Source organism: Neoarius graeffei, chromosome 27 (assembly GCF_027579695.1).
Source record: "Neoarius graeffei isolate fNeoGra1 chromosome 27, fNeoGra1.pri, whole genome shotgun sequence".
In the NCBI taxonomy this organism is placed as follows: Eukaryota; Metazoa; Chordata; class Actinopteri; order Siluriformes; family Ariidae; genus Neoarius; species Neoarius graeffei.
The window spans coordinates 3,424,405-3,447,648 of NC_083595.1; the positions used below are offsets into that span (position 1 = coordinate 3,424,405).

At 44.4% G+C, this 23,244-nt stretch overlaps 1 protein-coding gene across 1 annotated transcript in view; it reads right to left on the reverse strand.

Moving 5' to 3' along the window:
• The window catches only part of LOC132875273 (aldehyde oxidase 1-like), a 38,412-nt gene extending 18,857 nt beyond the window's left edge, over window positions 1-19,555 (reverse strand). The window contains exons 1-18 of the mRNA XM_060911999.1: window positions 19,445-19,555; window positions 19,258-19,315; window positions 17,138-17,234; window positions 16,747-16,855; window positions 15,541-15,667; window positions 14,887-14,948; window positions 9,437-9,508; window positions 9,145-9,219; window positions 8,220-8,364; window positions 4,994-5,086; window positions 4,702-4,853; window positions 4,520-4,613; window positions 4,084-4,193; window positions 3,570-3,754; window positions 2,726-2,885; window positions 2,168-2,257; window positions 1,860-2,017; window positions 1,629-1,755 (exon numbers count right to left, since the gene is read on the reverse strand). Of these exons, the coding sequence (XP_060767982.1) occupies window positions 1,629-1,755; window positions 1,860-2,017; window positions 2,168-2,257; window positions 2,726-2,885; window positions 3,570-3,754; window positions 4,084-4,193; window positions 4,520-4,613; window positions 4,702-4,853; window positions 4,994-5,086; window positions 8,220-8,364; window positions 9,145-9,219; window positions 9,437-9,508; window positions 14,887-14,948; window positions 15,541-15,667; window positions 16,747-16,855; window positions 17,138-17,234; window positions 19,258-19,315; window positions 19,445-19,498 (1,968 nt within the window). The 5' untranslated portion in view covers window positions 19,499-19,555. The remainder of the gene's footprint in view (window positions 1-1,628; window positions 1,756-1,859; window positions 2,018-2,167; window positions 2,258-2,725; window positions 2,886-3,569; window positions 3,755-4,083; window positions 4,194-4,519; window positions 4,614-4,701; window positions 4,854-4,993; window positions 5,087-8,219; window positions 8,365-9,144; window positions 9,220-9,436; window positions 9,509-14,886; window positions 14,949-15,540; window positions 15,668-16,746; window positions 16,856-17,137; window positions 17,235-19,257; window positions 19,316-19,444) is intronic.
• Between the last annotated feature and the right edge of the window lie 3,689 nt (window positions 19,556-23,244).

Genomic DNA, 23,244 nt, shown 5'->3' on the forward strand with positions numbered 1-23,244 from the left:
CAACAGCTAGCCGCTGTGTTCGGGGATCAGGTCATTGAGGCCCCTGCCTTCGACTGCCGCCCAATCCACACTGCACCAGCCCCCTACGGCTACCTCTGTGGGTGGTGATCCCACAGGAGGTCGGGCCCACGTCACTGCTTCAGGAGCCCGGCCGGGCCCCATGGGCAAAGGCCCAGCCACCCAGCGCTCGCATACGAACCCTAACCCCGGGCCTGGCTCCAGGGTGGGGCCCCGGCTGCGCCATACCGGGTCACGTCACGGTCCTTGATCTTTTATTATCCAATTTACAAATCTAAATGCAGGTAAACAACGAGTGTTGTTTTGTATCCAAATGAGAGTCGGCGCTTACCCGTCTGTGTTCTCGCTTCTTGAAGGCCGATCTTGTGGCCGACTGTTTTGAAACAATCTGACTTTCAGTTGTTCGTTCAGTTCTCCGTTCATTCGCTTCTTCCATGTAAGAGCAAGATATTGCTGCTGAGGCGAGTATATCCAGCGGAGAAGTCAGACGGCTGCTCCACTATTTCTCCATACTGAGTACTCCGCCATTACTGCTCGGCTCAGGCAATTACTAAAACCTGGGACGGAACAGGACGTCACCGGTTTTAGCAACAACCGCGGGGATGCCACTGCCCAAGCGATATGTCCCGTTCCGTCCTGGGTTTTAGCAACAACCCTCGGCTCACACTCCGGGAGAACTGATGCAACTGAACTTAACTTCCTTTTCTTGTAGTTTTCTTTTCCTTTAATTGTTGGTACTGCACCCTCTTTCAATACGGGCTTATAGCCAACGCTCCTCAACAGATCAGAGGTCTCGTACGAGACTTCAGTAAAATGTGCAGAGCAGAGGAGAGACCACTTCATAGGTGTCCAATGTGCCCGTGAATTTCTCACAAAATGCATCCAAATCTTTGCAGTTTGAACATTCTTGGGCTCTGAATGCAACATAAATCCACCTTCTGTCGCATTGCTGCACCCGCCAGCAACACATCTCTGTGGCATGGCGATAAATTAGCTCAAAATGGAGGATCAGAGTTGCAGTCAGTGCTGTGTTTTAGTATAGCGGAAATGGCGATGAGACCGATAGACTTCTTGTGGTGACGTCACAGATGTCAAGGTCATTCACTCAGACCGCTACCTGTATAAATCACTTTAATCGTAAAAATTACTTTATTAGATTTATTGTTAACTATTCCTGTGCCATTCTTGAGGTCTCAAGGCATTTATAAACAAAAAGTGAGGCCATGGCTCTGCGTACTGTATCTCCTTTAACAGTCTTAAAACAGTGCAATCTATGCAAATCATTTAATTATTCCTATAAACCTGGTACATATTTTCATGCAAACAACAATGAACCCAAAAAAATACTTAAAAAATAAGAGGAACTATAAGGTCCAAATCCCAAACGCCTTCCTGGTCCCCACACACACGCCCTTCAAACTGAGGTGAACAATGGCGCCCACGTGCTGCCTAGTGCACTTAAACACCTCTATGAAGTGGTCTGAAATACAGCCCAAGCTGGACGCTAACTTAAAAGGGGATTAAATCCACACCAAAACACGAGAAATGGTGCTCACGCGGACTGCTGTGTTTAATGGTGAATTTAAGTGAAATGATGTTTATTTTATGACCTGTTTTTCTGCCAGAAGCTCCTCATCCAGCTTAGTGAAGGAGACGGATCTCTTGCCAGGAATGTCCTGAGCAGTAATCACATCCACCACGCCCACCATCCCCAGAGCTACGCCCACATCAATATGGCTGACAGGGAAATGATATAAACAATTCACTTTGTGTGTGAAGGGTTTTACATAATTTGGTGTGTGTGTGTGTGTGTGTGTGTGTGTGTGTGAGAGGAGTTTTACGTGATGTTGGCGTGTGCTCTGGTGCTGGTGACGACAGAGAGGAAGAGTTCTCCGTGTGTGTGTGGAATGTCGTCGCAGTACACGGCCTCTCCTGTAGCATGCGAGACGGAGGAGTGGTGAGGCAACGCCCGACCCACACAGTCCCCCTCAGGCACGGCCTACACACACACAATCATGTAAAACATCTCTCTTTCTCTCTTTCTCACACACACACACACACACACACACACACACACACACACACACCATCATGTAAAACACCTTTCTCTCTCTCTCTCACACACACCACACACATACACCACACACACCTGGAACTCCTGATATCCGGGCTGAATGAAGTTGGGCAGCGGCTCCAGTGCACTCCGCTCATGTTCTGGAATTTCACCCTGAATCACATTCTTTCACACATCACATCATAAACACACACACACACACACACACACACACACACACACACACAATGATTTAAATACAAGAATATAATAACAGCTATTCATATTAAAATGAAATTCATTACACACAGACTGTATACAGCATTTAACATCATAACCTCACCCCTGCTCATAATGAGCTAAATCACTATGTTGTCTCACAGAAATCTTTCTAAAAGGGGTGGAGTGTGTTGTTTTTAATTACTATAACAACAAGCTCTTGAGTTTCTGCCTCTAAAACGCTGCAAATCATCGACACTGAACCTGTAAAACCCAGTGATTAGCGATTCTAATTAATGAGGACTTTATTTTCATTTGTGGCAGCACAACGGTGCAGCTCTGTGTGCACTCATGTCTATGATCATGGGCGTGCCGAGGATATATTGGTGGGTGTGGCTATGCTAATGAGCATGGCTGGAGTCCGTGCAGTCGTACCTGGTCTCTGAGGTGCTGCAGGACGTGGAGGTAGAACCTGAAGAACATGCTGAGGGTCAGAGACCTGCGGAACACCACCTTCCCTCCTGCCGACGCCCCGAGCGTGATGTCATCAAGGAGTGCCGTGTATGCGTCACTTAACATTGCCTCACTCCACGACCTGCGTAAAAATTAACAGAGCTGACAAGAAGATAGACAGGAATAAGACAATAAAGATACAGCTAGTGCAGTGGGATGGTGTATTCGGGCCACTGGAGGTAAAAACAAACAATCAAACCTGGGGGAGTAATAATCCGGGGGGGGGACACAACTCAGAATTTCCAAGATTAGAGTTGTAAATTTGGAAGAAAAAAACCTTTAATATTCTCTGCGATCATAAAGTAAGAAAACACTTTTTTCCGAGGTTTGCTTGTCGTAAATTTGTGACTTTTTTTTCTGGTAAATTTGTGATTTTAATTTCAGAGAATTTCTCAAGTTTTTTTGGGCAAATTTATCACTTTACAATATCAAAGATTTTTTTCATAAACTCGCAGCCTTAATCCCACAAATTCCGAGTTTTTCCCTCGGAATATTATTCTCCCTCTCCCAGCTGTGTTATTTTTATTTATTTATTTATTTTTACCTACAATGGCCTCAATACTTGAATAAATACTGAGATTGGATGAATAATTATTATAATCTTTGCATAACAATTCATTAAAACAGCTATTATTATTATTATTATTATTATTATTATTACAGACCGCTCTTTCATGCTCGATTATGGAGAGGAGACAGTGTGAGCACCCGACTGCTCCATGAAGAAGGTTATTAATGAAGTCTCTCTGATGGAGTGTGTGTTTACCTCCCGATGACGTGCCGGGTCGTGTTCTCTGCGCTGAGTGTGTGTGCTCCGACTCCTCCGTAATACACACTCATGTCTCTCACCAGGTCTGAGCCGTGATTAAACCACACCCGCATGCTGGCGCTCACCGTGGCCAGAGCGTTGTCTTTACGGGGCGCGGTACGGAACGCACGCACCACCTCACACTGACGGGGTGAAGATAAACACAGGAAAGACCACAGACGTGAACGCTTGCATCTGGAGTAAACCAAATCACTTTCTTTTTCATAAATCATGCAGTTTTAGTGTGTGATGTCACAGTTATCACCTGCTACAGTAAACTTCACTGAACAATGAGCTGGAGTAACGAACATAATAACTACAACCTGAAACCTAATCTGAGACATCACCACATCTGGGAATTAGAGAAGAACCTGAACATTTACTGATCAATAACACGGAAATGTGAGCTACACGCTAATGCTAATATATAGAGAGCGTATGTGTGTTTAGATGAACTGTACAGAAACATCACCTTTCGGGAAACTGGAATAAAAACAGACAACAGAATCTCCTCTGGTCTGAGAACCGTCTTTCCAAATCCCACAAAGAACTCCTTATCCAGAGGAACCTCACGCCTCCCATCTGATAACACACACACACACACCACTCAACACCAGCATGTCTGTCTGTCTGTCTGTATATATTTCTATACCTGTCTGTCTCTCAGTCTACCTGTCTGAGTCCGTCTGTCTCTCTTTCTATATCCGTCTATGACTGCCTGTGTGTGTTTATCTCTACGTGTGTCTATATATCAGTCTATCTTTCTACGTATAATCTGTCTGTCTCTCAATCATGTCTGACTCTGAATATCTACACGTCTGTCCATCTGTCTAACTGTCTGATAGATCAGTCTGACTGTCTGTCCATCTATTCATGTGTCCATCTGTCTATCTGAGTGATGTAATGACCGTGAGACAGCAGTAGCACTGAGCTCCGCCCTGCAGCCAGAACAGGATTCAGATCAGAGTTTGGGTACGCGCTAGCAATGTTCCCCCCCAGCGTCTACACACACACACACGACATGTAAAAATAAATAACTGTTATTACTGTTATCAGTGTGTGTGTGTGTGTGTGTGTGTGTGTGCCTCACAGCGACATTGCGGATCTGTTCTCCTCCCAGGTGTCTCAGTTGCTCCAGCAGTGCTGTGTATGTCTGTGTGTGTTCTACTGGGAGAGAACACACACACTTCTGCAACACACACCGCACTGTAGATAAACTGCAGCCAGCACCAATGTGCACACCTGAAAAACACACACACACACACACACACACACACACACACACACACACACACACACACACACACACAGAGTGAGACATTCACAGGTTACTTGTAATGATGGTGACAAATACCTGCTTAACACACACACACACACTCTACCTTCAGGTTTGTGTGTGACTTCAAACAGTTCCTTCACGCGTGTGGCTGAGATTATTATGGGATGGACGACACCTTTAAACTTGATGTCCAACCCTGAGGAGAAAAATCAGAAAATAAACCACAAACATCAAATACTTCGTCAAAACCGCCCATCAGTGAGTGCCTCAGGAAATCACCATGGCAACCAACAACCGCCAGACTCTGAATGAGAACCTGTTGCGGTCATTAACAATATAACTGTATCAGATCATCAGTTAGAATGTTTTACTCCCCTAAAAGAAACTGAATTACTTTCATTAATCTCTACATCAAAAGCCTCAGCTTGCGTACTAGATCCCTTACCGACACATCTATTCAAACAGATAATGCCTGGAGTAATTGAACCGCTTCTAAAAATAATAAATTCTTCTCTTATGATTGGCTATGTACCCAAATCCTTTAAACTAGCAGTTATCAAACCCCTGATTAAAAAACCTGACCTTGATCCCTGTCAGCTGTCCAATTATCGGCCAATATCAAACCTCCCCTTTATCTCCAAGATCCTTGAAAAAGCTGTGGCACAGCAGTTATGCTCATATTTACATAGGAATAACATCCATGAAATGTATCAGTCAGGATTTAGACCTCATCATAGCACAGAGACAGCTCTGGTTAAAGTAGTAAATGACCTACTGTTGGCGTCTGATCAGGGCTGTGTCTCGCTGCTTGTGTTGCTTGACCTTAGTGCAGCATTTGATACCATTGATTATTCCATTCTTCTGGATAGACTAGAAAATGTTGTGGGAGTTAAGGGAATGGCCCTCTCCTGGCTCAGGTCTTATCTAACTGATCTTTATCAGTATGTTGATGTAAATGGTGATATTTCTAGACGTACCGAGGTAAAGTTTGGTGTTCCACAAGGTTCTGTCTTGGGTCCACTGCTTTTTTCTCTATATATATGCTACCTCTGGGCGATATTATTCGTAAACATTGTATTAGTTTCCACTGTTATGCTGATGACACACAGTTGTATGTCTCTGCAAAACCTGATGAGAGACACCAGCTTAATAGAATTGAGGAATGTGTTAAGGACATTAGACACTGGATGCTTATTAATTTCCTTCTGCTTAACTCTGACAAGACTGAAGTACTTGTGCTAGGACCACATACAGCTAGAAGTAAGTTTTCTGATTACACAGTGACTCTGGATGGCCTTTCTGTTTCTTCACGTGCAGCAGTAAAAGACCTCGGAGTGATTATTGACCCCAGTCTTTCATTCGAAACTCACATTGATAACATCACCCGGATAGCTTTCTTTCATCTCAGAAATATTGCAAAGATAAGAAATTTAATGTCATTGCATGATGCAGAAAAACTAGTCCATGCTTTCGTTACCTCCAGGTTGGATTATTGTAATGCCTTACTGTCTGGATGTTCCAATAAGTGCATAAACAAGCTCCAGTTAGTTCAAAATGCAGCAGCAAGAGTCCTTACTAGAACTAGAAAATATGACCACATCACGCCTGTCTTATCCACACTGCATTGGCTCCCAATCAAATTTCGTATTGATTATAAAATGCTACTATTGATCTTTAAAGCACTAAATGGTCTCGCACCACAGTACCTGAGTGAACTTCTGCTCCTCTATGACCCGCCACGCCTACTTAGATTAAAAGGTGCAGGCTATCTGCTGGTACCTCGTATAGTGAAGGCTACATCAGGGGGCAGAGCCTTTTCTTACAAAGCCCCACAGTTATGGAACAGCCTTCCAAGTAGTGTTCGGGAATCAGACACAGTCTCAGCATTTAAGTCTAGGCTGAAAACATATCTGTTTAGTCAAGCCTTTTGTTAATGGTGTTTATGAGGTAAAGGAGTAGATCTGGAGGGTCCTCAGATATAGAGTGTTTTGGTAAACTGGGATGTATGGATGCTGTCAGTCCCCACTCGCTTGCTCACTCGAGTTTGTTGACGGTGTAGTGGCTGGCTGCTTTATGTCCCGGGGCTCCCTCATGCCTGTGTTACCTTCTGGCTCTCTCCTTTTAGTTATGCTGTCTTAGTTAGTTGCCGGAGTCCCTGCTTGTACTCGGTGCAATATGTATACTGCTCCTACTTATTCAGGTGACATTGGGCATACCTAACAACCTGTGTTTTCTTTCCCTCCCCCCCACCCCAAATCTGTCCAGCTGAGTTACATGGAGTCAACAGGAAATCTTTTGGTGGAGAAGGTGGAGACCTCGACTGGCTATCGTAGCCTGCAGGGAATCGGCCGTCAGACATTCTGTCGCATGTCCCAGACCCGGTGAAATGTAACTGAATTGTCTTGGCCAGCCCTAAGGGTCCCATCTGCATCTCATCATTGCTGAGGAGTGTGCTCCCATCACCCAATCAAGCATCCAGCCAGAGCAGGTCATGATATTTTTTACCATATTAACATTCCATTGTTGTGTGTTATGCCTGATGTAAAGACTCTCGTCTCTGCGAGTCTACCACACAGATTTAATACTTGTCATTTTTAGGGCATACCTAACAACCCATGTTTTCTTTCTCTCTCTCTCCCCCTCCCCCCCCAATCTGTCCCTCTGAGTTCCATGTTGATCCTGGGATTGAGATGCTGGCCTCTTCTGCCCCTCGGACTTGCTTGATCCATCCTGGTGCCCTGTGTCTGGTCGGAGTTTTATCGCACCACTCCTGTGAAGGACGGCCCCATGAGGACAGTTGAGGGTTATACCTGTTAAAACTGTTAATATTATAGTCAGGCTGTCTGTTGTTGCCCAAATGAGGATGGGTTCCCTTTTGAGTCTGGTTCCTCTCGAGGTTTCTTCCTCATGTCGTCTGAGGGAGTTTTTCCTTGCCACCGTCGCCACAGGCTTGCTCATTGGGGATAGATTAGGGATAAAATTAGCTCATGTTTTAAGTCGTTCAAATTCTGTAAAGCTGCTTTGTGACAATGTTTATTGTTAAAAGCGCTATACAAATAAACTTGATACTGATACCGATTAAGCAATCAGGAACCCTTTTAAATGTGTCCAGAGGATTGGTCTGAACTGAATTTAAAGGGTACTTTATAGTGTAACTATGGAAACAGATATTATACAAAGGGAGTTTTACATTTTAATACAAACAGTGATGGTTTTTATTGTGTCTCTCATTTAAGGCGAATTATCACTGACTGACTGACCAATTTTTCCTAATCAGGGCTGTGATTGAGTTGATTATTATTATTATTATTATTATAATAATACCTTACCTATGTTAGTGTTTCCCATGACAATGGGGGCTTTTGGGTGCTGAACCTTCAGCTGGAGCAGCTCACTGAGAGACACGGGCGAGATCCAGGTCATCCTCTCCCCCCGAAACGTCTGAGTGGTTTGTTCCTGACTCTCCGCCATTCTCTATACAAACATCAGGGTTTTTTTTAAACCAGGTTACATCTAACGTTTATCATCAAACCATTTAACACTTTATGTCACAGTCCGGTCCAGTCCATCCATGCCTTAGATTGTGGGCCTTCCATGCCGGCTCCTGGCCGGATCCAGGACAGGAATTCAGCCCTGACTTGCTGAAGGCCATTTCCTGAAGCGGCACTCCCACACCTGCTCCCACTCCTCTCCCATCAGCCAGGGCTTTTTAAGAACTGTTTGGAGCGACTCCATTTGCCAGACTGTCTCTTGTAGACCTTCCTGGCCTCGCCGTAGCTCCTTCGTATTGTGTCTTCTTGATTCCCCCTGCCTGAATTTTTCCTTGTCAATTTTTTCTGTCCAGTTTTTTGTCCCTGTTCTTGTCTGCCCGTTCTTTTGAATTGTGTCTTTTGCTCCCTCTGCCTGGATTTCCCTTGTCCCTGTGTTCATCAGTTTTTGTGAAGGTTTTTCTGTCCTGTTTTTTGTCCCTGATCGTGTCTACCTGCTCCTCTGTGTTTTTGACCTCCTGGCCTGTTTTTTGACGACCGATTTTTGCCTGAGCCCTACCGTACCTTTGCCTTTCTGCCATCTACTTCATTTAAGAAGTTTTCTCTTTACACTGCCTGTTTTCTGAGTCTGCTCTTGGGTCCTCACTTCACCTCAGCTCACCACTCCTGACACTTTATCATCACTGTGTCATCATACAGTCCAAAATTATGAATGCGTGACCAAAAGTTAAAAACACTATTTTGAAAAGGTCTGAATGTTTCTCACCATGAGCTCTGGAGGGAAGATCAGGTCCTGCGTCGGGTCCAGAGGAAGAAATTCCTCTTTATTAAACAGCTGCAGCTGTAAACACACAGGATTAAAATCAACATTTTATTTAATCCATTTTAGAACACAATAAACTGGAAGAAACTCCCAGGTTCAGTCTGAGAAAGTGAAACTGTTCTCTGGACTGGAAGATAAATCCATAACATCAGAGCACACTGATGAATTCCAGCTGCTTAAGGTTGTTTAATTAATAAACAAGTCATTACTTTTTATTTTTATAAAATATTCATACTTTGTGAGCAGGAGACGCTTCGGTGTTTGGGGTGCAGCAGGTCGTGCCGTTCACCTGACAGCAGCGTTCACTCTACACAAACGATTACACATTCATTAATGATTCATTATTATAACACACTATTACAGTAAATATTCATCACACACCGTATTAAAGTCTCTCCAGGTGTGTGAGAGAGAGTTATCAGTGATATTACACTCATCTGGTACAATAATGTTAACTGAACACACACAGCCTGAGGATTGGGCTTTAGAATACATCCAACGTAACCCGTGCATGTCGTAAGAGGCGACTAAAAGGGGTAAGGGAAGGACACCCCGACAGAAAAACCCTCCACAGTGGGCCAGCATCCCACCTGGAGTATAGTTTGCTACGGAATCTAACACAAGGACAAATCACATCACTGAACTTTCTTCTGTGAGCGACCTCACTGCCTCACAAGCCAGTATGATGACGACTAACGGTCAAAGCTTGACCCAAGAAGCCGATAGTCTGACACGAGGTGGCAAACGGAAGAGCCTTAAAATCATGAAGAAACCATTGAGAGTTGGGTTGTGGAACACCAGAACTCTGCACAAGAAAGGCAGCAAAGAACTCTTAGTAAATGAGATGGAACGATACAATCTTGATGTTTGTGGCATCTGCGAAACTCATATCACCGGATCTGATATCGAGACTATTGAAGGTTGGACACTCATTAATTCAGGCTTGTCCGACATTCATGCACACGGTGTAGGTCTGATGCTTTCTAGAAGAACAAGAGCAAGTTTAATGCCATACGAAACTATTAATGAGAGAATCTTGAGAGCGAGGCTATACGCGAAGCAAGTAAAGGTTACTATCATTGTGGCCTATGCCCCTACCGAAGAGGCAGAAGACGATGTGAAAGATCATTTCTATGAAATTCTGCAGTCAGTCACGGATGATGTGCCAAGACACGACCTCAGACTTGTTATTGGGGACTTCAGTGCGAAAGTTGGTAGCGATAATAGCAACTGGACAAGAGTTATGGGGTCCCATGGTGTGGATGTTATGAGGCTGGTTGAGTACTGTGCTGAAAACGACATGGTCATTGGTGGTACCTTATTCCAACATAAAATCATCTACAAGACGACCTGGACATCTCCTGATGGTAACACTCATAATCAGATCGACCATGTGTTGATCAACGGCAGGTGGAGAAAGTCATTACTGGACATTCGAACCTTCAGGGGAGCAGATATAGGGAGTGACCATGACTTAGTTATAGCCAAAGTCCAACTTAAATTGGCGGCACAGAAGAAAACGTCAAAGAAGTCTAAACTGAAATGCACGGATCTACAGCTTCCACCCTTCTCTAGAGACTACCAGTCAAAGATAGCTGAAAAATTCGAAGCATTATCTGATATAGCGTCTGAGCCGGATATAGATTACGAATGGAGTAGATTTAAAGAAACGGTCTACAAAGCAGCTGAGGAGACGGTAGGACCCCAGACAAGAGAGCATAAGAGCTGGATAAGTAAGGAGACATATGAATTGATTGAGCAACGCAGAATCGCAAAGAGGGTCAGAGATCATGACAATACGGAGGATAACAAGAGGAAGTACAGAGAGTTAGACAAGAGCATTAAGAACAGTCCTGAGAAAGATTGGAAATCCTGGATAGATGAGCAAGCGAAGGAGCTTGAAGAAGCATCAACTAAAAACAACCAGAGAGTCGTATACCAAAAAGTGAAGACGCTTACAGGCAAAAAGACAAGCAGTACACCCTTAGTCAAAGATAAAGATGGAAATATAATAGGTGATGAGGAAAAGAAGTTGGAGAGATGGGCTGAACATTTCAGTGAACTCCTCAACGCTGAACCACCTGCAAATGCGATGGAGGACATCCCCGTTGAGTGGGACCAGCTTGATATTGACCTGAATGACCCTACTAGGGAGGAAGTTATTGAAGCCATTAAGCGTCTGAAAAATAACAAAGTACCTGGATATGATGAAATTACTGCAGAGATGTTAAAAGCTGGAGGAGAGAAGTTAGTAGACTGGTTGTTGCGAATCTGCATTGTAGTGTGGAAGACGGAAAGAGTGCCAAAAGACTGGAAAAGAGGAGTCATCATCAAACTCCCGAAGAAAGGAGATCTCACCATCTGTAGTAATAACCGCGGTATTACCCTTCTAAGCACAGCCGGGAAAGTACTCTGCATCTTGGTTCTCCTGCGTACTAGAGATGCCGTGGATGAGCGACTCAGAGAAAACCAGGCTGGATTTAGAAAGGGGAGGTCATGCATCGATCAGTGCTTCGCCCTACGCCAACTAGTAGAAAAGTGCCTTGAATTTCAACTCTTGGCCAACATCAACTTCATCGACTTTAAAGCTGCTTTCGACAGCGTAGACAGAGAATCCCTCTGGAAAATTCTTGAAGCATATGGGTTTCCCAAGAAGATAGTAAACATCATGAAGAACACCTATGACGGATCGGAATGCTGTGTCAAGGTCGACGGAGAAACAACTGAATGGTTCCCAGTATCGGCGGGCGTTAGACAAGGCTGTGTATGGTCTCCAATGTTGTTTGCCATATTGATCGATTGGGCGCTGAAACAAGCTCTGGACAGGAATGACTGTGGAATTGTACTCGAACGACGAAGGAGCCCACGTTACCAGCAGCAAAGATTATCTGATCTTGACTTTGCAGACGACATCGCTCTTATTGATGAGTCGGAAGAAAGATTACAGTATGCAACCACTCAAGTGAAAGAGGGAGGGAGTAAAATAGGACTAACCATTAACCCCACGAAGACCAAAGTTATGGCTGTCTCAAAGGATAAATGCGACATTACAATCAGTCTAAACAACCAAGATGCGTTGGAGAAGGTGGAGAAGTTTGTTTATTTGGGAAGTACAATAACATCCGATGGTGACTTAACCCGAGAGATTAACAACCGTATAGGGAAAGCAGCGAACGCCTTTAATAAACTTCTACCCATCATGTGCCACAAGTCCATCCAGCTTCGCACAAAAATGGCAATCTATCAGGCCGTAGTAATTATCATCCTAATGTATGGAGCCGAAGCCTGGAACACAACAGTGCAGCAAGAGAAGCGACTATCGGCCTTCCATACTAGATACCTTCGCAGAACTCTTGGTGTTTCCTGGAGAGAGCGTAAATCCAATGCAGAGATCTTCCAAAGAACTGGACAGGTTCCTCTAACAAACATCCTTCAACAAAGACGACTATCATGGTTTGGGCACGTTATGCGCATGCCTCCAACACGCCTGCCGCGCCGACTTGTTTATTGGGCACCTCAAGGACGCCGGCGCCCAGGCAGACAGCGTATGCGTTGGCGCGACGCGGTCACTAGAGACCTTCAACAATCCCTAACATATGAGGAGGCTATGGTGGCGTTGCAGGACAGGAAAAGTTGGCGGTCGTTTGTGTTGGCGCTATGTGGGTCTACCCACGACAGCAGCAGTAAGTAAGTAAGTAAGAACACACACACACGTTATATTTTCACTCCATAAACACAGAGTTCTGTCGAGTCGCAGTTACAAAGCTGCATCATGAGACGTGGATTAACCTCCTGGCAGAGGCAACCAGTGATCACATGACCGACAGCAAAGCTACGAGTGCGGCTTTAACACACAGCTCTAAAGACCTTAATGAATCACAGTTCAGTGGACTGGAGTGTGAACTTTACACTCACTCAGTTTAGGGATCTTTAGGTAACGACACGATACCCTTCAGCACCCTAAAGTCACTACAGACGCTAATATACAGGACAGTAATGACACCAACACAGCATGTGCTCCAGGGACACAGGAGGCAGGAGTCACATGGGATTATTACATTATTACAAATCACTCAATTATTATAAGCAATAAATGCTGAATCCACAACATCACTCAGTACACGATCAGTTCTGCTCCTCATTCATTCAGACTTTAGAAATGACAAGTACTTTCAGGATAAATTCTGATAGCCCTGTCTGTCCACATACTACATCCCCGTCTGTCCCTCTATCTGTCCTTATACTCCATCCCCCAGTTTGTCCATATACTACATCCCCTTCTATCCTCCTGTCTGTCCTTATACTCTGTCCCCCTGTCTGTAACCCTGTTTGTCCTTATACTCGGTCCCTGTCTGTCCCAATCTGTCCACATCCTCCGTCTCCTTGTCTGTCCACATCCTCCGTCCCACTGTCTGTCCACCCCACTGTCTGTCCACATACTCCGTCCCCCTGTCTGTCCTTATACTCGGTCCCCGTCTGTCCACATACTCCGTCCCACTGTCTGTTCACATACTCCGTCCCTATATCTATCCCCCTGTCTGTCCTTATACACAGTCCCCCTGTCTGTCCACATACTACATCCCCTTCTATCCTCCTGTCTGTCCTTATACTCTGTCCCCCTGTCTGTAACCCTGTTTGTCCTTATACTTGGTCCCCTGTCTATCCCAATCTGTCCACATCCTCCATCCCACTGTTTGTCCACATACTCCGTCCCACTGTCTGTCCCCCTGTCTGTCCTTATACTTGGTCCCCGTCTGTCCCAATATGTCCACATACTCCGTCCCACTGTTTGTCCACATACTCCATCCCTATATCTGTCCCCCTGTCTGTCCTTACACTACCGTTCAAAAGTTTGGGGTCACCCAGACAATTTTGTGTTTTCCACATACTACATCCCCTTCTATCCTCCTGTCTGTCCAAACAATTCATCCATCTGTCTGTCTACATACTCCATCCCCCTGTCTGTCCACATACTCCATGCCCCGGTCTGTCCACATAGTGGGACTATGTGGACAGACGGGGGACTGAGTATCTGTCCACATACTCCATCCCCCTGTCTGTCCACATACTCCATCCCCCTGTCTGCCCCCTCTCTGTCCAAATACTCCATCCCTCAATCTGCCCACATAGTTCATCTGGCAACATACTCCATCCTGCTTTTGGTCCCCCTATCTGTCCACATAATCCATCCCCCCGGGCTGTCCCCCTCTCTGTCCACATACTCCGTCCCCCGCCTGTCCTCCTTCTGTCCACATACTCCATCCCCCCAGTCTGTCCACGTACTCCATCCCCCGCCTGTCCTCCTTCTGTCCACATACTTTGTCCCCCCAGTCTGTCCACGTACTCCATCCCCCCGCATACTCCGTCCCCCCGTGTAATCCGTCCCCCCATCCGTCCCCCCTGCCCATGTACTCTGTCCCCCACGTCCATCCGTGTACTCCGTCTGTCACCCTGTCTGTCCACATACTCCGTCCCCCCATCTGTCCCCAGTCTGTCCACATGCTCCTATCTTCTGTCTGTCTTCTTTCTCTATCTTCCTGTCTGTCCTTTTGTGGAATGTTTTATTATTTATAACCATGTTACTGTCTGTCTGTAATGCACTTGTACTTTTGTTCAAAATAAGAATCCTTACAAATGAATATTGAGACACATCACATGACTGAAATCGTACTGTTGTTCACACACCTCACAGAAAGTCCGATAGCCATCGATAATCGGACGATATCCTGTGCATCTGCATAAATTACCTAGGAGGAAAAAAACATTGCACACACACACACACACACACACACACACACACATCACCAGTCAGAGTAAAGAATAATCCTCTAAAGTCTCTCATCAATACCAATACTAAATATCAGGAGTAGTTCAGTGCACAAGTATTTATCCCCTGGGTTTCTGGCTGGAAATTTTTAACGCTATAGTTTATGGTTTAACTAGAAACCCAAATCCAGAGCTAATTTTATAATTTCCTGTTGAAATGGTCAACAAATCAACAAAATATTTACTAAGTTTCATTTCAGGGATGAAACAAACACTCGAGAGAGTCAGCAGGAGTCGTGATATCAGCTTTCACACACTCCGAGCACCATTCAGAAACACAGAGACAGAAAGCACCAGGGTGTGTTGGACTAAATTCACAAAATCAAAAATAATAAGCAGGCGACAAGAAAACAAGTCCTTAAATAAAATTTTCATAATTTCTTTGGAATTATTTTGACTATTTTGCTGTTTCTGTGAAATATTTCAGTTTTAAACATTTTGCAATAAGGGCAGAAAAACTACTGCACTTATCCATATGATAAAGAGTCATGACAGTGTGTGTGTGTTTGTTACCCCCCAGCGCCTGTATGATGTCCTCCATGCTGGGTTGTGGTCGGTTCCTCAGCAGTGTGTACATGGACATCACCATCCCTGGAGTACAAAACCCACACTGAGAGCCGTTTGCCTTCGCTATACGTTCCTGCACACACACACAATGTTAAATTCTCAGTACATCACATCATGTTCACCAAGAGCAGGATGTAGTCTCGTGTGTGATCTGTATAAGATGTGTGCATCTACACACAAAAGTTTGTACATCCCTACTCTACTCATTCACATGTGTTTCTGTATTGTGACAATTCTCTAGAACAAAACTGAAGACATCAAAACTATGAAATAACATCTGGAACATATCTGGAATTATGCGGTATACAAAAAAGTGTAATATATGTTTCATATTTTAGGTTCTTCAGTGTATCCAGCGTTTCCCTTGATAACACTTTGTACACTATTGTCATGATCTTAACCAGCTCATGAGGGAGTCACCTGGAACGCTTTTCAATTAACAGCTGTGTCTCGTCAAAAGGTCATTAGTGGATGAGTTTCTCGCCGCCTTAATGCGTTTGAGATCAAACAGTAAACATCTCATCTCATTATCTCTAGCCGCTTTATCCTGTTCTACAGGGTCGCAGGCGAGCTGGAGCCTATCCCAGCTGACTACGGGTGAAAGGCGGGGTACACCCTGGACAAGTCGCCAGGTCATCACAGGGCTGACACATAGACACAGACAACCATTCACACTCACATTCACACCTACGCTCAATTTAGAGTCACCAGTTAACCTAACCTGCATGTCTTTGGACTGTGGGGGAAACCGGAGCACCCGGAGGAAACCCACGCGGACACGGGGAGAACATGCAAACTCCGCACAGAAAGGCCCTCGCCGGCCACGGGGCTCGAACCCAGGACCTTCTTGCTGTGAGGCGACAGCGCTAACCACTACACCACCGTGCCGCCCAAACAGTAAACATATTCAATAAATAAGCAGCCCTGTTCCACAACTGCAGTAATCCATATTACTGTATATCAAGAACTGAACAACTAAGTAAAGAGAAATGACATCCATCATTACTTTAAGACATGAAGTGACTTTTAATGAATAAAAATAAAGAAAAAACACTGAATTATAAGGTGTGTCCAAACTTCTGACTGGTACTCCGTGTGTGTGTGTGTGTGTGTGTGTGTGTGTGTGTGTGAGAGAGAGAGAGAGAGAGAGACCTGTACAGGATGTAGTTTGCTCTTGCTGTTCCCGATGCCCTCCACCGTGGTCACTGCCGCTCCGTGGGTTTGGCATAAAGGCATCAGACAGGCGTTAACGGAGAAATGACTCAGCAGTGAAGGAAACTGGATTTTGTTAATCACTTTATCTTCAGCAGTAATACAAATATTTTCAAGATCAATGATAAAATCCCTTATTTGTTACACTTGCAATTGTATAAATTAATACTTTAACCAATGACGGCTTACACTTTTCATCAAAAGTAACGTTATAAAAAATATATAAATCAAAATGCGACAAAGGGAAAAGTCACTGGACATAAGGTGAAAGACAAGAGGATGGGCAGGGGGGTGCAGAACAGGGAGGGGTGGGGACAGAGCAGGAGGATACTGGATGCTCTTGGTCTGAATGTCATATGTGGACAGCATGACGGTGCAGGCGCCACACCCGCCTCCTCCACAGCCATACTTAGTGCCTGTCAGACGCACTACACACACACCATTGCATATTAATTCATTAATGTTCATACAGTTATCATGTATACTGTAGCAGCCTCTCACCAGCTCTCTCTCTTTTAATTAGACAAACAAAATCACTTATGTTCCTGAGAAACCACAAAAAAGCGTGAACTCCTCCGGCCTGAAGATGTCGGATGTTACACCTTTAGCTCTGAGTATTGCTGTTACAAAACGCTGACACTGGAGACTCCTTCCAGAAATGTGAGACATGTGATAAACGCACTTTATATCAGGAAAAACCCAAATTTGTTGAGTTTTCCGACAGTTTCATTGGATCAGCAGCTTGTATAAACGATCACAGTCTATTTTATTTTACTGTTTATTCTGAAGTAAGACGAGTTGTTTTAACCAACTTTCACATTTGCACTGAGACGAGAAACCAGTAACTCATCCAACTGTCACAGAAAAATCACATGACACTGGGACACCAGCACACTCCGTCCCGTTTTATTCTTTACTTAAAGTAGCATTATGTGAGAATTGGTCTTTTTTATTTGTATTTTAAGTGGCAGCTACAGTGCTGACAAAGCTGAGGAAAGGATTTTTGAGTAGAGGATTTTTGCTTAATCATAATTAAATCATTTAACCTGTGTGTGTAGAAACCTTCAGTCTGGGTCAAAGTCACTGAACCGTCTGGTTATATAACTTTATAGTTTATAGATTCACTGTCTGATTCATTTCTCAGCTCACACACTGCCACTGCTGAATCTGATTGAATTGTAAACACTTGTAGTTTTAGTTTGGAAAGGAACCACCACAGGAACCACCAGAGCAGATATTTGTTTCCACCAACCAAAAATTACATGGAAGATATGAGCTTCACTCTCCAACTGAACACTGACCAGATGAAATGTCAGATGAGAAATTTACACGATTTTAATGTAATGGAGTGAAAATGTTTTTATTTTCATGTGTGATTTATTTGTACTGGTGGTACTGCCATAGCAACATGACTTCTTGTCCATGTATTGTGCTGCAACATGGCGCTCAGTTGATGAAAAGTCTGTATTCATTTTAGTTATAATGGGACGGTAATTAGCCGTCACCTGAAAACGTAAAGAGAATTTTCAAAATTGATTGGTTATTACTATTGGTGATCAATGATGTCACAAAGAAACCCAAATTGCATTTGAAAGCACTGAAAATATTGAAAATGATACCATATTTAGCCAAAAGTATGTGCACCCCCGACCTTCATACCCGTATGTGTTTTTTTTCCCCTCAACTGTTCCAACAAAATCTGAAGCTCATAGTTGTATAGAATGTCTCTGTACGCTGTAGTATTCCAGTTTCCCTTCACTGGAACTCAGAGTCCAAACCTGTTCCAGCATGATGATGCTCCTGTGCACAAAGCACAGGAGCTCCATGAAGACATGGTGTGTAAAGGTTGAAGTGAAGAACTCGAGTGTCCCGCACAGAGCCCTGAATGAACACCTTTGGGATGGACTGGAACACCAACTGCAGCACAGACCTCCTCAAAACAACACCAGTGCCTGATCTCACTAATGCTCTTGTAGCACAAATCCCTGCCCCAAATACTAGTGGAAAGCCTTCGCAGAAGAGAAGAGAAGAGAAGAGAAGAGAAGAGAAGAGAAGAGAAGAGAAGAGAAGAGAAGAGTGGAACTCATTATAACAGGAAAGGAGGAATAAATCTGGACTGAGACATTAAACAAACAAGGACGTAGGAGTGTCAGGGGTGCACATACTTTTGGCCATATAGTGGGTGAGTGAGAATCTGGCAATAGTATTCTTAAATAAGTCCCCACATGTCACGTGGTATCCTGTGTGTGTGTGAGATGTGCAGTGGAGCTGATGGACCTGCAGGTCACACAGAAGAAGCCGCCGCCACCTCCACCTGCTCAGTGGTGCTCCTTTCTCACTGACAGGCGGGTGCCAATACTTTGTTCTGCACAGCAGTCAGCCATGCCACACCTACAGAGTGCATGTTAAATATAAAGACTGTAAAGAAGAGAAAGTAAGTCAGAGTCCTACATGTGTCCCTGAGGAAGGAGAGCAGCATGGTCTCTGGATCCGCATCTCTCACCTCCACCTGCCACAAAGCAGCACAAGATCCCTCAGTGCAGCATTTTCCCCACCACCATCACCACCACACCAAACTCACTGCAAACCGGAAACTAATCACAGACTCATCGTGCAGGCCGTTCCTGGGACTCTGTACCTTTCTCCCGTTGACGTAGAGACTCAGAACTCCACCGCGCCGCTCAGCAGCCATTTCGGGGCTTCGGCTCCAACTGCGGACTGACCGGGGGACGCCACACTCAGGACACGCCCACTGTCCGCACACAGCTCGAGCCCCGCCTACTTTCTGACATAGCATGGCGGAACAGCGCGCGCGCGGAGTCCGACAGTATTGCATATGACGTCATCACAGTCAGCGTGCAGCTCGGGAACAGAGTGAGTGTGTGTGTGTGTGTAACAGAGTGAGTGTGTGTGTGTTTAACAGAGTGAGTGTGTGTGTAACAGAGTGAGTGTGTGTAACAGAGTGAGTGTGTGTGTGTGTTTAACAGAGTGAGTGTGTGTGTAACAGAGTGAGTGTGTGTAACAGAGTGAGTGTGTGTGTGTGTTTAACAGAGTGAGTGTGTGTGTAACAGAGTGAGTGTGTGTAACAGAGTGAGTGTGTGTGTGTGTTTAACAGAGTGAGTGTGTGTGTAACAGAGTGAGTGTGTGTAACAGAGTGAGTGTGTGTAACATAGTGAGTGTGTGTGTGTTTAACAGAGTGAGTGTGTGTGTAACAGAGTGAGTGTGTGTGTGTTTAACAGAGTGAGTGTGTGTGTAACAGAGTGAGTGTGTGTGTGTGTGTGTGTGTGTAACAGAGTGAGTGTGTGTAACAGAGTGAGTGTGTGTGTGTTTAACAGAGTGTGTGTAACAGAGTGAGTGTGTGTGAGTGTGTGTAACAGAGTGAGTGTGTGTAACAGAGTGAGTGTGTGTGAGTGTGTGTAACAGAGTGAGTGTGTGTAACAGAGTGAGTGTGTGTGTGTTTAACAGAGTGAGTGTAACAGAGTGAGTGAGTGTGTGTGTAACAGAGTGAATGAGTGTGTAACAGTGAGTGTGTGTGTGTTTAACAGAGTATGTGTAACAGAGTGAGTGAGTGTGTGTAAGAGTGAGTGTGTGTGTTTAACAGAGTGAGTGTGTGTAACAGAGTGAGTGTGTTTAACAGAGTGAGTGTGTTTAACAGAGTGAGTGTGTGTAACAGAGTGAGTGTGTGTGTGTTTAACAGAGTGTGTGTGTGTTTAACAGAGTGAGTGTGTGTGTGTGTGTGTGTAACAGAGTGAGTGTGTGTGTAACTGAGTGTGTGTGTAACAGAGTGTGTGTGTGTTTAACAGAGTGAATGTGTGTGTGTTTAACAGAGTGTGTGTGTGTGTGTGTGTAACAGAGTGAGTGTGTGTGAGTGTGTGTAACAGAGTGAGTGTGTGTAACAGAGTGAGTGTGTGTGAGTGTGTGTAACAGAGTGAGTGTGTGTAACAGAGTGAGTGTGTGTAACAGAGTGAGTGTGTGTGTGTTTAACAGAGTGAGTGTAACAGAGTGAGTGAGTGTGTGTGTAACAGAGTGAATGAGTGTGTAACAGTGAGTGTGTGTGTGTTTAACAGAGTATGTGTAACAGAGTGAGTGAGTGAGTGAGTGTGTGTAAGAGTGAGTGTGTTTAACAGAGTGAGTGTGTGTAACAGAGTGAGTGTGTGTAACAGAGTGAGTGTGTGTGTGTTTAACAGAGTGAGTGAGTGAGTGTGTGTGTGTGAGTGTGTTTAACAGAGTGAGTGTGTTTAACAGAGTGAGTGTGTGTAACAGAGTGTGTGTGTGTGTAACAGAGTGTGTGTGTGTGTGTGTTTAACAGAGTGTGTGTGTTTAACAGTGAGTGTGTGTGTTTAACAGAGTGTGTGTGTGTGTGTGTGTGTTTAACAGAGTGAGTGTGTTTAACAGAGTGAGTGTGTGTGTGTTTAACAGAGTGAGTGTGTGTGTAACAGAGTGTGTGTGTTTAACAGAGTGTGTGTGTTTAACAGTGTGTGAGTGTGTGTGTTTAACAGTGTGTGAGTGTGTGTGTTTAACAGTGTGTGAGTGTGTGTGTTTAACAGAGTGAGTGTGTGTGTGTAGCAGAGTGAGTGTGTGTAGCAGAGTGAGTGTGTGTGTGTGTGTGTGTGTGTGTGTGTAGCAGAGTGAGTGTGTGTAGCAGTGTGTGTGTGTGTGTGTGTGTGTGTGTGTGTGTGTGTGTGTGTTTAACAGAGTGAGTGTGTTTAACAGAGTGAGTGTGTGTAACAGAGTGAGTGTGTGTGTGTTTAACAGAGTGTGTGTGTAACAGAGTGTGTGTGTGTGTGTGTGTTTAACAGAGTGTGTGTGTTTAACAGAGTGTGTGTGTTTAACAGAGTGAGTGTGTTTAACAGAGTGTGTGAGTGTGTGTGTTTAACAGAGTGAGTGTGTGTGTTTAACAGAGTGAGTGTGTGTGTGTAGCAGAGTGAGTGTGTGTAGCAGAGTGAGTGTGTGTGTGTGTGTGTGTAGCAGAGTGAGTGTGTGTAGCAGTGTGTGTGTGTGTGTGTGTGTGTGTGTGTGTAAAACAGAGTGAGTGTGTGTGTGAGTTACTGGAATATTACAGGAGTTTTATTCAGGGCAGAAACATTATGGGTAAAAAAAATCTCTGGGTTTATACACGGAGGAGAATTCCTGAGGAGAATTCCTGATGCCTGAGGAGAATTCCTGAGGAGAATTCCTGATACCTGAGGAGAATTCCTGAGGTCTGATGCCTGAGGAGAATTCCTGATGCCTGAGAATTCCTGATGCCTGAGGAGAATTCCTGATGCCTGAGGAGAATTCCTGAGGTCTGATACTTGAGGAGAATTCCTGATGCCTGAGGAGAATTCCTGATGCCTGAGGAGAATTCCTGATGCCTGAGAATTTCTGATACCTGAGGAGAATTCCTGATGCCTGAGAATTCCTGATGCCTAAGAAAAATTCCTTATGCCTGAGGAGAATTCCTAAGGTCTGAGGAGAATTCCTGATGCCTGAGGAGAATTCCTGAGGTCTGATGCCTGAGGAGAATTCCTGATGCCTGAGAATTCCTGATGCCTGAGGAGAATTCCTGATGCCTGCTGTATTGTGGATAGAATGACGTGTATGGAGATGGAGGCACAGACAAACCCATGACATTTTTTAAGTAGAAAAAAGGCATGGAGTATTATACATGGAAAAATGCACAGGGGTTTATGCATAAAAAAAAACCATCCTATCACATACGCATGGAGTGGGATTTCCTCAGGACCTTTCAGTTGATAACATTAATAATTATGGAAAATAGGACATACTTTAATACAAAAAAATAAATCAGGTTGCATAACACTTGGTTTTATCAATAGCACACTATTATATGCATATACACTCACTGGCCACTTTAATAGGAACTTGTTGTTGAGTCTAAGATCCCTGTTCTTGGCTGCAGGAGTGGAACCCAATGTGTTCTTCTATTTTTCTGTTGCATGCTGAGATGCTTTTCTGCTCACCACGGTTGTAAAGAGTGATTATATGAGTTACTATATCCTTCCTGGAAAAAAAGCTCAATTGAAAAGTCCATTTCCCTCTGACCCTCTCTTATCAACAAGGCGTTTGTTTCCACCCACAGAACTGTCGCTCACTCACTCAGTGTTTTTTGTTTTCTGCACCATTCTGTGTAAACTCTAGAGACTGTTGTGTGTGAAAACCCCAGGAGATCAGCAGCTTCTGAAATACTCAAACCAGTCCATCTGGCTCAAACCAACACCCATACCACAGTGAGAGAAAGTCACACTGAGATCACAATTTTTCCCGTTCTGATGTTTGAACATTGTGAACATTAACTGAAGCTCCTGATTTGTATCTGTGGGATTTGATGCATCGTGCTGCTGTGGAGGGATCGGCTGATTAGAGAACTGCACAAAACAGCAGGGGGAGGTAGGGGTGTTCCTAATAAAGTGGACTCTGTGTGTGTGTTTTTAGGGT